Raw genomic sequence first — 18,183 nt, forward strand, 5'->3', positions numbered from 1 at the left:
AAGCATATAAATGAACAGGTTACTTAAGAGTAATGCACAGGTTTCATTATCAAAGCTGTTAAACTTCTCCAATTAGAGGATGAGCTCTTGTGGCCCTTGTTCTACTGTTTTTTTCCTTCTCCGCCGAGAGAGGAGTGACTGTGTACATGGTCATTAGATCTTAGTATATTTTGCTTATATAACCAGCCTTTTTAAAAAACGGAGATTGTATTTAACTTTTTTTAAAATTTTTACATTTATTTTTTTAAAAATTTTTTTTATACCCTACATGGATGACACAATGACCTGTACCTTTTTCTAAAGCCTCTATTTGTTCCTGGGTAAATGAAGTTCTGTTCCTTTGAAGTTTTCGTTTCAATTGAAGCCTCATTTGTGCTTCATCTGAGTCTTCACCGTTAGAACTGATGGAGTTGGTGTTTTCTGCACCTCCTTCTTGCTGTGGGCATCCTTCTAGAATAGAGGGGGCAAGTTAAACTCAAGAAATGGTCTACACCATTCACTATCCAATAGAACACTAACAGTTTCAGTACGTTTTAATGAAAAGAAAAAAAAATGCAAATATTTGTCTTCAAAAATGTAATAATCTACATTTTTTTTATTCGTTACAGGACAGATGAGCATTTGCCAAATAATTTTACTCCCTAAGCAATCACTTATTCAACTTCAAAGTGGACTTAATATTTCAAAATGTATTATCAGTTTCATAAAAAGTAAAGAAAGCAAATTTAATTGGCAAAATGGAAATGTATAAAAATTAAGATAAAAATATGTTTTGAGTCAGGTAAGAAGAATTTAGCCCTGTTAACACTTCTTCTCCAAGATTATCTATACTTAGCAATTTAATCAATTAAATGTTGATAGGTTTGCATAAAATGTGATTAAGAACTCAAATGAAGCTTGAAATCTCTAAAAGAAATATTTATCTAGTTTTCTTTTTTCTTTTTTTTTTTATATATATATTTGAATTCCGCAGTCAATTTCATGTTTAAAGGTTCTGAATTTAGAAGTGCGCGCATTGTTCTACAATTTTATTCAACCATTGTACGAGTGTGCAATTCCCTGACACCTATTACAGTGAACAGTTGTAATTATATCATCAGTAAGAACAGCCTATAATTGCAGAAAATTGAATTTTATATTTAGATAAAGGGACTGTCCATTCTTTGTAATATGGCGCACAAGAAAAGTGAGATTTCTTTAAAAAATACTGTAGAATTTTTTACAAGATAATGTAGTGACTTCAGTAACATATGGTAACTTTATAATATTTATGGTAAGCGTAGAACTTAATGGCGTTGCCTTAGACAAAAAAAAAATTCAAAAATATTCACACCTGTATTTAATATACTGAGTGTCTAGTAGACAAATGGGAAAATGTCAAAGGATTTCAGCCTAGGTTACTCATAAACCTTTAATGCCTAATCCACACTAACATTTGATTTCATTTTTGTCTTTTTTATTATTATTATTCATGTATTTTCCTTTAGTACTTAACTTCTTTTTTTTTTTTAATTTTTTTATTTATAGTGGTGTAATGATCCATAAGTAATTTATAAATACATGAATGAGTATTGGGGGATTTCAGATTTTTTTCAATTTGTTTTATTCCGCCAAATAAAAGAAGCAAAAAAATATTGACCCTTATTCCTTGAAAGAATTTGTACCTTCTGTAATTAAATATTGTGGGAATTAACATCAGAGGAATATCCTAACACAATAGTGTTGCCTTCAAAGGGTTAAGAGAATTGTGACAGAATCTGGTGGGTTCTTTTCAAACACTTTGAAATGTTTTAAAACCCCAACATTCCCTTCCATTTAAATCTAGGGATTCATCTACAGTGAGGACCATATGGACGTTTGTAGACCTATTGAGATGACCACCAACACATGAATAGAATTGGAGCTGCTTTTCAACCGTGCACAATGGCAGCAGAGTAAGAGAAACTATTAAACACTCAGGCTAGGGGGATTGGCAAACTTCCGTGGGTAGAATTTTGAGGACACAATCGGGACGTAGAACAAAAGGATTCTCTTGAATCTCGCAGTGATCTACATTGTATCACAAGGGGTCCAGTCAACAGACTGTTAGGCAAGTATGTTAACCTTTAGGCGCAGCGATCATTAATCACTGTCCTCAAGCCTGGCCTACTCAAAGCTATATAGGATTTTTTTGTAACTTTCTATAGGACCAGAAGAAAAAAACAAAACACCTAAATGTGTCAATGGGATAACTCCATACACTCCAGCTATTTACTCAGCAGCAAAAAAGAAAAAAGGCGGAAAAGTACTCAGTTAAGATTAGATAAACTTCAACTCACATATTAACACACGAGTGTCCATCTATTTACTCATAGAATCTGATGTGTAGCTTCTTAAATGTTCTGCTACTAATGTCTGAAGTGTGTTTGTGTTCTGTGTGATCAGGAAAGAAAACTACCCCCCTCGTAGTTTTATCTTGGGGCGACATTTCTTTATAAGTCCAAAAACACTCGCTACACCATAAATAATGCCGGAAAAAAAAAGTTTGTATTTGTGCTTTTTTTTGCTATAATTTTTTTTCATTACTTTTACGCAGTTCTATAACATTTTCTGAGAACTGTTTATTGCAAATTACTTGTTCAGTACCAAGTAGAAAAATTTAAAATCAAAAATGTCTCAATCACACAAGTAAATTTGGCCGTTGAAATAAAACATAAAACCGATCTTTTTGTGTCCTGATCTACTCCTTACATAGGGTTAGTGCGGATCTACAAGGAGATGGTTATACATTATATATCGGTTTTGGGTATTCTACTGCCCACCACATGTGCGGGTACTTTAGAGGCCCATGTGTGCTGGAACGTGTCGCGTCACAAATTGCCACCAGCTGGCACAAGTGGAAACGTGATATCCTACAATAGACTAGAATCTAAAAGAGGATGCTAAGGTTTCCCGAACTGGAGATGTGTAAGATCTAGTTATCATGGGGGCAGGCATTTTACTACACTTCTTATAGGTTATCCTGTTGAAGAACACTTCAGACAGATCCTCCTCGACCTGCAATGGCTGCTATCGGAGAACAATAGAGTGTATATTCAACTTCACTTTAATTGGGGAAAGGATAGACTTTTGGTTTAGAGTTACCATATGCAGTTCACAGAACAATAATACAACACATTATACCTGTGGCACAAGAGGGGACTCCATAACAAAAACCACAAAAAGGAGCCCCTACTGGTGTGGTTTATGCCATCACACCCTAACCTCTTGAGACGTGATGGGCCAACACTTGTTGCCCTTCCCCAGCTCTTGAAGTAGAGAATCACAGATTACATAAGAAAGGAGGATAGGACTAATTTGTCCTGGGGCCCCCCTATTCTTAAGGGCCCCGTAGCAGCTTTATGAGCTACTTCTATGCCTTTGAATTACACAGTGGTAAGAGGAAGACTGGCGACATACCGATGTATTAGAGCTGAGTCTGTCATTTATCCTTGTTATTTTGTGCATGGTAATAGGACAGCGCACTAGGTTTATCTGGACAACCACATATAATACATAATGTTACCATGATTTATACTACAAAACAAACTCAGCTCTGCTACATCTGTACAGTATATATATGCTCACACACCTTGTAAATGCAGGAGCATATATCTTGGTATATGAACCGCTATGATCGGTGTGAGAAGTGAGCAGATGCCTGTATACAGATTTAGCAGAGCTGAGTATGTCACATGACACAATTCCTTATGATAATATTTTAGCACAAACTATATAGCCCTAAGGGTTCAAGAAGACACAGACAATACACAAGAACATTTGCAAACTTATACATGCACTTATTATTGCTGAGAGCCACTTATATACTGTATATTACTTTCCTGCATTTCACATGAACTCCAATACTCCCTTTTGCTTCTGCCTATAATTTAAGTGCATTAATTACTTCTATCTCTCTCATGTCTAATATCTATGTATCTGTCTATTTATCATATATCTATCAATCAATCTTTCTAATATCTATCCAATGTTTATATCTCCATCAATTATCTATTCTAATATCTTTGTATCTATTTATCTTAAATATATATATATATGTGTGTGTGGGTATATATATATATATATATATATATATATATATATATATACATATCATATAACAATCAATTTATGTAATATCTATCTATCTAATATCTATGTATCTTCATATATATATATATATATATATATATATATATATATATATCTTTCTATCTACTGTTTCTAATATCTTCCTATCTACTGTATGTTTCTATAATCTATATATACTGTATCTACCTATCTTACTACTGTTTATCATATATATACATATATATATATATATAAATATATATATATAGTATCTATCTATCTATCTATCTATCTATCTATCTATCTATCTATCTATCTATCTATCTATCTATCTATCTATCTATCTCATATCTATCTATCTCATATCTATCTATCTCATATCTATCTATCTATCTATCTATCTATCTATCTATCTATCTATCTATCTATCTATCTATCTATCTATCTATCTATCTATCTATCTATCTATCTATCTATCTATCATATCTAATATCTCTATCATTAACGATTTTTTTCTTATTAAGGATAACTATATATTATAACCACACATATTGAGTTCATTAAATGCTATCGACACTACATGTGTGTGAAATATATCTATGCATTTATATATTACATGGGTAAAGCAGTGGGCAGCAGTATAGTCCTATAGACATCACATTGTGCATGAAGAGAGGTAAAGCCGGGGGTAAACGTCAAGCACCGTCAGCCTTAGGAGCCGTACGAGCTGCACATAGGTGCGATGTACATGCGTGTCTGGTTTTTTTCTTGATGGGATTTCAAAAAGTCACACAACTTTTTATTTTTACCCTTAAATAATCTGAAAATCTCAATTGATTTGTCGCACATGGAAGTGTTAAAACAACAACAGTGTGACTATAATCACATGCCAAGTAACCGTAGAATCGCATGTGACTTGTCGCAAGAGACACTAATATAGACCTCCATGCGACATGTTGTCGTAAAGCCCCGGCCTTATCTAGTGCTCACATGTCACCCCCTCCAGTGCTCAGTCATATAGAGTTACATATACGTGACACTCAATTAAGATATCTGGTTTAAGACATCTATAGAAAGGAGTCAGGGAGTGAATGGACTGCTCAGGATAATCCATAGAAAGAGACTCGAGTGACTGCGCTCCACTATTATCCCACAGCCGGAGCAGCTGACGCGCCGGCCTGTGTGTGTGTCATGTATGGGATTTACTCCTTGGAAGAAGACACAACAGAGAAAGACTCTGGGAAATAAGACTCATTCCTGGGTTTCTTAGTGTCTTAATCAGTGAGGCGGAAAGGCAGTACCATCAGACAGTAACTCAGCAGCTTCCAGGGAGAACACAACATGGCGCCCTGTGTACTGGCGGGAAAATGGCTGAATCCTAAACAGGAGCTTTATAGTCTTATCTGAGGGGGTAAAGTTACAAAAGTGTCTCAGTCGTCAGTAAATGGCTGCGTAATTCTCTCCCCGGACTGAGCGGCCTCTTTTATGTCTATTATGGAGATCTCTGTGTTCAGGGTGTTGTTAATATTGGGAACATATTTGTGCCCTGCGAGGCCTCGGCCTGCCTTATGCTTCCTCAGTAATGGCCTCTTATGGAGCAGCAACATCTCCGAGCAAGGAAAGCAGAACAGCCAGAAAGAGAGAGGAGCGTACGGGAGACTCATTCATATTCTCAGGGCACTGAGTGTAGATATTATTTCCTTCTTAAAGAGACAGTATTCACTGAGGGGTGGATACAGCATATAAATATATGTATGTATAGGGATAGTGTGGGAATATAGAGAGATATTACTATTTGGACCAGCGAGGACTAACTAACTTCTATATAATTAACTTATAACAACTCATATTAGTTAATTGACATATTAAAAATATTGGAAAAAAAATAAATATATATATATATATATATATACATACATATGTAAAAATTACACAAATATATTTCTAACTATCTGGCTTCATAATTAACTGAAATCAAATCTAATCTAATGGAGGATTTATATATATATATATATATATATATATATATATATATATATATATATATATATATAAATTTAAAAAATTACACACGTAGCCATATCTATCTAAATGTCTATCTGTCCATCTTATGATCTTTTTCTCATATCTTTCTATCTGTATCTATCATCTACCTCCCATATCTATCTCTTTCATATCTATCTAATCTGTCTATCTATCTATCTATCTATCTATCTATCTGTCTGTCTGTCTGTCTGTCTGTCTGTCTGTCTAATCTGTCTCTCATTATCTATCTATCTATCTATCTATCTATCTATCTATCTATCTATCTATCTATCTATCTATCTATCTATCTATCTATCTATCCATCTCTCATATCTATCTGTCTCATATCTATCTATCTATCTATCTATCTATCTATCTATCTATCTATCTATCTATCTATCTATCTATCTATCTATCTATCTATCTATCTATCCATCTCTCATATCTATCTGTCTCATATCTATATCTCTCTTATAACTATCTGTGTAATTATACATATCAATATCCATAACTTACGGGAACAGATCTCCCAGGAAATCTATTTTCATATACACACTGCTTCATTTTTACATAATAAATTGGACATTTATAATGTATTGTACTTAAAAGTAGTACTAGACAAAGCTAATTGTATTCTAGCCATGTACTAAAAAGTTTTTTTTTTAATATTTTTATCAGGATGAAGTTCATTTGCAAAAAAAGTGCTAACAAATACCAATAGTGACATTAAGTAACGATCAATTGTGCCAAATGACAAACACTGCTCTGCTACATTTGGATGTGTGAAAGTCCAACAATGCAGCATTTATATCTACAATCAATTGCATTGTATTTGGCCAATCACAGATTTATCACTCTTTTTTAAAAAAAAGTATCAATAAATTATAACTTCGTTAATGATAATGGTTCTAGAATGTTCGTTTTAAGAAGATTCTAAAGTTGGTCCAACGACCTTAGATGATCTCCTGACCATGCGATGGAGGGACCCGGCAGCCCCATTCATGGTGATGGGAAGGAACATTAAGTGACACATAATATAAGGATCAGCAGTGATGGGACTAATCAGGATACAGGGGGAGCCCCACTTTCCCATCTTAGCCCCCTTCTTTTTATATTGTTTTTTTAATTGGCAAGCGGAGACGTATCGTGTCCAAGGGTCTCCTGTGAAACATTTCTACAGCTGCCCCTCCAACTAGACGCTTTATTCATGTCTCCTTAATGAGAAACAAAACGATCTCTAATGAGCAATTACATCACCACAGAATTCTTCTTCCCATAACTAATTCTTGTGTGTGACAGAAACATCTATTGTGGCAGATACTGGGCATATTCCTTGTACGGGGTCCTGTTCTGCTACCTTGTCTGGAATAATGCGTCAAGACAATACTGCGCCACATCTACGAAATATCGGCTAAGGATTATTACGAACCAATTAAATTCCATATGAGCCTTGGGAATAAGCCCGTCATCTATCTCCATTCCCATACTCGTGATTCCTATCTGACAAAATCAACATTCAACCGTGAAACAACTGCCTTAGAAATGCAGATGTAGCAGAGCTGAATTGTCGTGTTGCGAGAAATTTTAGAGGTCAAATAATATAGAAGGGTTTCTTGCAGATATGATATCACCGTATGTTATAAATCCAACTCAGCTCTGCTACATCTGACAAACTCCTCTGCCACATATAATCAACGGAATAGCAAGATGGCTTGAAAATACAGAATGATCAGTAGTTTGTAAATGCTACAACAACGATACTACACCAATGACCTATATAGTACCTCCAAAACACAGCATGTCGATAGCACAACCAAGACTAAGCTCGTGCAAATCTTTGCAAAAAATTATAATGCATAATTAACCCCTCAAATAACTTACGTCTATACACGCTCATGAGAATAACGTAAGTGATGATCCATTATAAACTACCATCTAAGTCATTTATATACTCTCAAAGGAGTAAGATTACTACAATAGAGAAGAAACAACTTAAAGAAACCTGCAATAAACATTTATAGTCATTCTGGGAAAATGAGACCTCACTAACCAGTAGATTAATTCTAATATAATTAACATATTCTGCATTATAACATCCACAGAGCATCACGTCTACAACCCCTGTTCAATATTAAACATCCATAAATATTTACCTTGTGTAGGCTGGCCTGGCACTGATGTACCCGGATACCAACCAGGCCGGGTCCCCCAAGTCCCTGTCTGTCCGTTCAGCATCCTCAGCTTGTCATACATGCCATCTGCGCCCATCTGTTGCTTCTCGCTAGCCAGGTTGCGCAATACTCTGTTTATTGACGATACCTGCAGGACAAATAGGAATGAGGTTATTGGCTCTATACTGGTCATGGATGTGATAATTATCTTAGTGTTGGCTGTATGTTCAGTCTATGATCTCCATACCATAGGGGTCTGAATGAATTGTCTCGGATGATAATTAGAAATATAGAATTTTGCCTTTAAGAATCTATCAATACATTTCCAATATTAAGGTGACGTAAGGACGCGAGTCATTATTTAAGACGCTCAGTACGTTCTATCTCTCCTTCTAATGTATGTGATGTAGTTCAGTGGGTATATCCCCAACCTAAGCCTATAAGACGTATTGAGTGCATCGCCATTGAAAACTGTTGACTTACACTAGGGATGTTATCGTTGGTGCAGACGCCTTCCGACAGTAGCCTGTCTCGTATTTCCCACGCAAAGATGGAGGGGCACTCTCTCTTATACTGGGCTATTTTGCTGACCACCTCTGGAGTGGCCACCCTAGGCTTGCTTCCCCCGATGGCTCTAGGTCTGATGGATCCAGTCTCGTAATATCTCCCTAAAATCTTACTCACACAACCGTTAGACACCTGTACGGAGAAACAAACAACAAATCACATTATTAATAATTTCAAGACAATAGTACAATTTTATAGTAGGCATTAAACAATGACAAGCTTACGTTTTGACTATCCAGCACTGGCACTTTTGCATCTGCATGGCTCTATAATACAAAAATATACCTTCAATGGTATGAGAACTTATGTCTGTTCCTTTTTGTTTGTTTTTTAAATTACATTTGTGGCCCTAGAAACTCTGCGTCTAAATATTAGAAAACATTTTAAAATATTATTAATTTCCTATTTAAATCTACCTATTCCTCCAATGAATTCTATGGTATAAGAATAACTTGGGTTTAATCAGAGCCAAAACATATAAATTGACCTACGGGCGCCTAGGGGAGTGCAGCATATTAAAGTAAATGGCTTCAAGCCATGTATTTTTATTATTATAATTATTTTTATTAATATTAATTTTAAAAAAAATGCTGAGAATTTTTGATAAGCAGATGATTGCTGTATTAATAAGCTGGAGAAATCTTTATATTGGTAGAGGGGGGAAAATATAATAATAACAGATGGGCATCACATTATAATCAGAGCAGTTGGGAAGCAAGCAGCGTTTTCACCTGCAAGATTCTTGAAATATCACAGGGTCTTGCTCCACTGTGTGCAAGCTCCACTATCTTCTGCCTGGTAGAATCGGGTAAGGGTCTACCGTTTACAAACACTCCACCGAGTTGATTCACTCCACTGTGACCTGAGAATAAAACATAGTAACAACAACTGTATTACTCTGTGCTGTGACACCCCCAAAATATCACACACCCCAAGCCACAGTGGGGTGGATGCACCCTGCAGACATAGGCTCATCAGAGTTAAAGTCAGCCTGGGCAGAAAATAGGAAACATACAAATATCTATATATAATAAATCTCGGGGGGGGGGGGGTAAAAAAAAAACCACTGATCTGCTCTAATTTGTCTCCAAAAAATTCCAAAAACTCTTTTCCTATTCCAAATAACCAATGGGTTCCAACTAATTACATCAGGCAGGAACACAGTTAACTCCGCCACACACCATCGAATGACTTCATCACGCACACAAAAACGACAAAAGGTTCCAATATTAAATGCAAAGACCACCTTAACTAACGCAAAAAAAATGGCACAAAATGTGGTGGAATTCCAATGCTACTCTACGGAGAGCGTCTCATAAATACCCTGAGAGTCCTCTTCAGACATTGGCTTGAGCTCCCATTCCTTTGTGCTGAGATATTATAGGAGTTTAGTTCATTAAAAAAAAAAAAAATCCTCAAACCTGAAGTCTCAGAGCAGAGACAGTTTCCCTGGAGAAGAAGGAAGGAGATGTGTGTGCTCCTCAGCTTGCAGACTACTGATAATAAATGGACTTGCAGGAGGCTCTGGCTTCTTAGCAAATAAATAAGCACCAAATATAGAAGAAGGGGGAAAGTATGATGAGTCTTTGTGACATTTGTCTTTAAAATAAAGCTAGCTGCACGTCAAGTTTGAGCTTAATTTCTGGAAATAGGCGGAAGTCGCCCCAGATCATGCATGGAAGGCTAATTGAAAAGATCATTTGAAGTACTTGTGGCAGACATGTCACTTTATGACAGTGCTCTGCTTTTGAAAATTGCATCGTCAGGACAAATGGTACTATGATAAAAACGACCCTTTCTATCCGGATTTGGAGATCACTCAGGCTGGAGATAAGGCGAACACTAGTTACTTCAAGGGAAAGACACATTTTATTTTAAGGCAGCCAAGGGAGGGGGTAGGGAGGTTGGCTGGGTGAACACCACAACTGGGCGAGCCTGGATTAATACTGACATCCACTTTTATATTATTACTGTTATTTTCTATAAGGTTTGGTTGACACCTTAAACATTCACCCCAAGCTATGGTCTCAAAAATCCATATCCATATTTATTACGCCCCTAAACCCCTAAAAAATACTCACTTTAATATAGAGTCCTTTTACATACCCTCCATAGCCCAAAATAAGTAAATATTAACTTATTTTATCCTCTTTTTAGAAATCAATACATCCTAATTGTAATGAAGGGCCAACAACGTAATATTTAATATATGTACAATAATATACATACTGTTTAATACAAACATTCATATGGGAAATCTAGAAATCCAAAGGATCTGGTCATTTGTACATGGCCATATAGACTCGTCTACAATAAATCTCCCCTCATTATTGGGATTTTATTGAGTTGCAGGACCAGTTTTCAGCCTTCATCCCCTACAGGAATGTCATTTGTAAAGACCATTTATCAACTTAAAAATTGACACTGACAATGGCAAAATACTAAAATTTCACTTAAAAGGTTAAAGCCTTAATCATGATGTGATTTCCCCAGGGAAGGCTGTAGAGCTGGCTCCGTGGCAATCATTAGCCACTCCTAGGCTGCTAATAAGAAAGCATATGGTGTTGATTTGGACTCCTTGAATTTTATACACCCAGGAATTGTTGTCACATAAAGCTACAGAGATACTAGTAGTGACCTTTATACACAAAAAAGAGGCTAAGTCTATGCAGGACACCTCCGAGCAGATCACAAGGCACCTTGTAACGCCATCGTTCACAAATACGACACATCCCTCTAATAATACTGCCTTATAGGTCAACACATGAATAAGATCTACAAATTGGTACAAAGTTCTATACACAATTAACCATTTAACAACCAGAACCTCATTAAAAGCAATGGATACGACAAACCATGAGACATATTTAAGGTATGGATTTTTTTTTAGATAGATAGAAGTGAAATGTAGATATTAGTAGATAGATAATATACTAAATGATAGATAGATAGATAGATAGATAGATTAGATATGCGATAGATAGATAGATAGATAGATAGATAGATAGATAGATAGATAGATAGATAGATAGATAGATAGATAGATAGATAGATAGATAGATAGATAGATAGATGTCATGTATAGATAGATAGATAGATAGATAGATAGATAGATAGATAGATAGATAGATAGATAGATAGATAGATAGATAGATGTCATGTATAGATAGATAGATAGATAGATAGATAGATAGATAGATAGATAGATAGATAGATAGATAGATATGAGATAGATAGATAGATAGATATGAGATAGATAGATAGATAGATATGAGATAGATAGATAGATAGATAGATAGATGTCATGTATAGATAGATAGATAGATAGATAGATAGATAGATAGATAGATAGATAGATAGATATGAGATAGATAGATAGATAGATAGATAGATAGATAGATAGATAGATAGATAGATAGATAGATAGATAGATAGATAGATAGATATGAGATAGATAGATATGAGATAGATAGATATGAGATAGATAGAGAGATAGATAGATAGATATGAGATAGATAGATAGATAGATAGATAGATAGATAGATATGAGATAGATAAATAGATATTAAATAGATAGATATAGTATACCATAGGAAACTGATATAAATAAATATGATGCAAATTCATGTTCATTTCAGGTTTTAGAAATATTTTTAACAAATTAATATTTTTATTAAAATAAAATCGGACATTTCTGAATTTAGCCCAATGCATGGACTATATTTAAGCAAGAAGAAAAATTAGAAACACACACACACCTGCATGTGTAGATATATAAATGGAATATAACCAGATTCCAATTAAAAAGCAACAACAACTTATTAATAATAAACTAAAGTAACTAAATTATATTTTGCAACCAAATTCCAAAGACAAAAGCGCATCCACTTTACAAATATTATATCCAAATAATAAACCAATTTTGTCTTGAAACGCAAAACAGCCAAACAACAATACTAATAGTTTAGTTTAATATACAATAAACATTCAGAAGAAAAGATAAACCGAACTAAATGAACAGCCATAAAAAAATAAAAGTAACAGCCCAACCTTCCAGTGAAGCTCTTCCACTACCAGCTGCCATTGTAAATAACTGTGACAATTTAGCCCAAGTCTCTTAACAAGCGCTCAGTAAAATATTAGAGGGGTCATAAAATAAATCACCCACTTTAATTGATTGATGCCCCTCAGATAAAACAATAGACTAATAGCATTTATTCCATAGTGATTCATTACTTACTGTTCTGCATGGTGGTGGCGATGATCTGCAGTAAATTCCCACGTGGTGACTCCAAGGGATCCTATTAATAAATAAACACATTTCCTATTAATTAAGGAACAGCTTTTAAATGTCCCTCAACGAGAATAAGATTTAATACTATTTCACCATATTATATTTTTGTAGATATTATGGCTGAAAATATATATATTTTTAAATATATATATATATATATATATATATATATATACACATATATATATATATATATATATCAATTATTTAATATTTTTTTTTATTTATATTTTTACAGCGATTTCTAAAAAGCTGGTACAATAAATTAAGAAATGTACAAGTTTATTCCAGAATGATCGGAATCATTCTTAATAATTTAATCATTAAGAGTTAAGTCAGAATAATTAGAATTTATTTTAGCCCAATACAGTAAATGTGTTTGTAACAGCAAATAAAATGATGGGGCTATTTTTGTAAGATTAACCATAAATTCCCAACAAGCTTTTAAAATAATTAATGAAGAGTTTGCTGGCATTATATAAGTACTGGGTAAAAATTATATATCTTTACATATATATATTATTATATATGTTATATATATAAATTATATATGGTTTATTTATATATATATATATATATATATATATATATATATATATATATATATATATATACACACATAATATTTAATAAAACATTTTGAAATGCAAAATATACATAAATGTTATGCAGCTATGATATGGTTTCTAAATTTAAAAAAAAACATACTTAAAGTGCTAAATATTTTTTTATTTTTAAAGAACTTACCAGGTATTTGCTTTTCCTCTCCCAGATGTAGTGCACACTTCAGCATCTGCTCCTAGTATCCTTCCTCTAAGACAAAATAGAGGTGTATTAGATTTACAAATAAATATATAAAAAATATCAATACAATGGTCTTTAAAACTTTTACACAACAAACTCGAATTACTCTGGAGTTATTTTTTAGTTTTCTTTTTTGATTACAAGTTTAGCCTCTTTGTTTTATTTCCAGCTAAAAATTAGCAACTGCATCGGTTATATGTTTTTTTAAGATTTCAATATTTTAGGCAAAAAATAATTACAGGGCAAAGTATTACCATAGAAACCAGAGTCCTGCCTACTAATTAGACATGGAGTTAACGTTAACAGCTGGGCAAGTGCTGAACGGCCTATTTTAAAATTCTAAGCTTCATTTTCTGCAACTTACTTTTAGGTTTTAGCAGTTTAGGTCTTTACGTCGGTGACTGTACAATGACACACGTTGTCTATCTGGCCTTAAAAAGTAAAACCAGGAGGGGGTGAGGCTACTTAACAAAGCCTACAATGATTTTCATTCTGCACCATCTATCCAAAACCAGTCTATGAATGCAAAGCAAAGGCAACAACTCAATTCCAGAATCAAAGTTAGAGCAAATATTACCATTTTACTTAACTCTCCCTGTTTTGTGTTACGATGATGATGTTGTAGCAGATATTTAGCTATAAAATAGGAAAATAGCATTTAATTCTATGAATATTTTTTGGAAGGTAATTGTGTTACTGGTGCGAGTTGTTAGGGGTTTGTTAAAGCCACACAACAGCTCTGTGGGGAGCTCAATTGGCAATAGACAATTACAAAAGACAAGGCATTGGAGGGTTTTAGTAGAAAGGAATAAAAAGGGGACGACGGTGAAATAAAATAAAAATACGTTTGCGTGTCTCTTTAAAATCGCTGCTGCGCTTCTTTTATGTGTAACATGAATATTAATCTACTTAAATAATATTTGGAAACTTTTAGGCACACTCATGGAAACAATAATTGTGTCCCTAGTAATATTTCTCACAACTTGCAGATAATTGGTAAATATTTACAGTGATTGATATTAATAATGTAACAGTGTAATTCATATTCCAGCTCTGTTCTCTTACAGGGCAGGGGCTGCTGGATAAGGACACCGGCAGTGATTTGTAAACACTTTTTTTTAATGGGTAACCAAGCATATCCCCCTGCAAGGCTCCTGCACAGAACACTACTAATCTCACTTATAACAACATACTTAATCCATGTAGCGTACAGTTTGCAGAATCAATTTATTATGTAAAGCAAGTAAATGCATAGGAAGCAACATGTAAACCTTCCCAAAGTGCCACCAAATAATCATTTACTAAGACAACGGTCATTGGAGGAACTTTTACTAAGGCTTCTATGCAATCTGGTTAATTGCTAAACTGGATTGTGAAAATGACTACAGGCAAGGCCTAATGTCACACAACTAGTATCGATACAATAATGTGTAACACTGCTAAATAAGATGCACATAGGATTGTGTTAGAATATTTACAATCTATGGTTAACACAATGTAGCAAGTTAAATACTAATAATATTGTGTAGCATTGAAATAATAATACTGATAATAATATTTACCAAAAATGTAACAAGTGGCAGCCTATACATTACAATATTTACTAATAACATTGATTGATACAATGTAACAAATCCGTCTGCATAAACGTCAAAGCCTTTGATAATTATTTATACAAGCAAATAAACAAATCCTTCTGTTCCCTCTACAGCAGCAATTTGTTTGTACACAATGTAAGGACGTCGTTCATTTACACATCACCTGCTTATGTTGATTACAAATCCCTCTATATTTACATACCACAAACTTTTTAGAATCTCAACCTAAAATGTTTAGCCTAATGAGTGATCAGGTGGTCATTAGTGTACAGCAAATACACAAATATCACTCATTACATCCAGACTAAGTTGATATAAAAGTAAAGCCAGCCTTTTGGACACCTTTAAAATTAAAGTAAGATCTTCTAAGGAGATTGCTCGGTTAGACTTCATGGTGGCATGTTACCTTGAATCATAGCACATTTTATATATATATATATATATATATATATATATATATATATACTCGCGCACATACATATATATTTATAGATATATATATATTAGATAGATGTAGATAGAAGGTATAGATCGATAGATAGAAAGATAATCTAAACATGTGGTGCTTGCAGAATCTCCAAGGGATATATAATATTTACTGGCCATATATAACGCTAGCCAGGCAGCATATTCCTACCTGGTCTATATAGAGTTATTCCATATCTTCACATACTACAAAGCTTGATCTATAAAATCTATCCTACACAAAGCCATACAACACCACAACGCATAACCATGAGCTCTGCTGCCACGCCAGCACTAACTACAGCAGTACCCCTGCCCCTCGCTCTATAGCAGTGCCTGCCCTCCGAGCCAAAGTTCGACACTTGCCTGTGCCAGAAGTCCTAAAATGTGCGAGCAAGATATAACGTGTTGACCGTCCACGAGCCTTGCAGCTAGCACGGAAGCTCACCTGTAAGAGGCATCCTATGCTTGCTGGCTCCTCAGGAGAATTGGTTTGTTTCTTAATAAAGAGTTGCTGATTTATTTTGTAGTGCCCAGGAAGGAAGCAGCTCCCCTCGCTCTCCTTCTCTGTCTCCCAGGGATGAGCCTCCTTGTTGTTGTTGGTTAGATTCTGAGGAGGAGATAGAGATTGACAATAAGAAGAGCTGTCAGGGAGGCAGGGAGTGTGTGCGAGCAGTACCCAGGCACCGTGCACACCTATACTGATTGGTGATGCTTCAAGTGTATTAATGTATGTGTGCTTGCTCCTTGTTGCCTCACCTCCACTGTTCTTCACTGGCCCATTAGTAAAGGCTGACCCCTGTCATCATGTCCCAGTAAAACACTTCCTCCTCCTGCTTCTCCTCCACAACCAGAGCGGGAAATGAGGCAGTGCTGGGGCTTTGCTTTCAAACCCACTAATCACTCTAGACATGCAAATGCACTGACTACTCCACACACAAAATATTGCTTTATGCAAAGCACCGGGGCTAGCCCTGCACATGCCCATTGGCTGCTCCCCCCCCAGTGCATGCCTCCATTGGCTCCTTTCTTTGAATATGAATACACTTGATTTTTTTTTTTTCGCAGCACAGATTTTTTTTGTTGTGTACCGATCGCTCTCCCTATAACTATGTGTGTGTGTGTGTTTGTCACACCATTTGTGAAGCACATTCGAGATTTCATGATTGGATCGCACTCACATCATTTCTTCAGGACTGAAAAAGATGACTCTTCGGTGCAACTTTCAAGACGGATACCCCTTATTTATTTTTTCACCTTTTTTTTTTTTTTTTTCATGACTATCCTGATCCACTAGAAGGTATCACTACCTGACAAGTCTTGTTCCTTTTTGAATGAAGCCACTGTAATTGTGTACTGATCACAATAGGAGTGAAATAATTTTACTTGTAAGCTGCATTTTGTTGTAAAAAGGCCATTTTGGGTGTGAATGGGGGGACATTTGCATTTTGGAGAAAAAAAGCCTCAGTAGACAATAGGGATAAGCAAAATATCATTCACATGTTAAGAGCATAAATATTTGGGAGACAGGAGCATTGTAAGCTGGGAATTGCCCCCAGCCATGTAAGAACTCCACTTTTTTTTTTCTTTAAGAAGACCCTGTCTCAAGACTCAAGGAGCAAATACTCAACTTACTTAGTGTATTGACAGAGTGGCCTTAAGTGTCCTTGGCAAATACTTGCAAACTTCTTCCACGTGTCATTGTTGACTAAAGTGTTTTTTTTGTTTTTTTTTTTATCTAAGACATCAGCAAATTAAGAGTCACTTTTACTTCTATACTAGATAACGTTTACAATCTTCAGCCTGGAATGAATTCTCTTTCCTGCAGGTAATGCAAGAAGGAGAGATGTTATATATATATATATATATATATATATATATATATATATATATATATATATATATAATATATATATGTGTATATATAATATATATGTGTATATATAATATATATATATGTGTATATATATATATAAGATAGATATACATATATATGTATATATATTACTCTATGTGTTGTGTATGTAAATATATATATATCTATACACAGATACACACACACACTATACTTTATATATATATTTGTATTTGATATGTGGTAAAATAGTATATACAGATGCAGCTGTGCTCAGTTTGTGCTCAGTCAATATGCTAGAGATTTGTTTGTCAT

General features: G+C 34.6%; 1 protein-coding gene across 6 annotated transcripts in view; it reads right to left on the minus strand.

Annotated features, from left to right (window-relative positions):
- PAX6 (paired box 6) overlaps window positions 1–18,183 on the minus strand; it is a 30,080-nt gene that overhangs the window by 5,448 nt on the left and 6,449 nt on the right. For 2 of the 6 annotated variants that reach the window (XM_075837749.1, XM_075837745.1), the window contains exons 1-9: window positions 16,773–16,918; window positions 16,462–16,623; window positions 13,894–13,959; window positions 13,093–13,153; window positions 9,584–9,714; window positions 9,077–9,118; window positions 8,769–8,984; window positions 8,268–8,433; window positions 292–450 (exon numbers count right to left, since the gene is read on the minus strand). In XM_075837749.1, the coding sequence (XP_075693864.1) occupies window positions 292–450; window positions 8,268–8,433; window positions 8,769–8,984; window positions 9,077–9,118; window positions 9,584–9,714; window positions 13,093–13,102 (724 nt within the window). In that variant the 5' untranslated portion in view covers window positions 13,103–13,153; window positions 13,894–13,959; window positions 16,462–16,623; window positions 16,773–16,918. Of the gene's footprint in view, window positions 1–291; window positions 451–8,267; window positions 8,434–8,768; window positions 8,985–9,076; window positions 9,119–9,583; window positions 9,715–13,092; window positions 13,154–13,893; window positions 13,960–16,461; window positions 16,624–16,772; window positions 16,919–18,183 lie in introns of those variants that run through there. The other 4 variants (XM_075837750.1, XM_075837748.1, XM_075837747.1 and 1 more) reach the window with 3 other exon arrangements.

The sequence above is a fragment of the Rhinoderma darwinii genome, chromosome 9 (genome assembly GCF_050947455.1).
Source record: "Rhinoderma darwinii isolate aRhiDar2 chromosome 9, aRhiDar2.hap1, whole genome shotgun sequence".
In the NCBI taxonomy this organism is placed as follows: domain Eukaryota; kingdom Metazoa; phylum Chordata; class Amphibia; order Anura; family Rhinodermatidae; genus Rhinoderma; species Rhinoderma darwinii.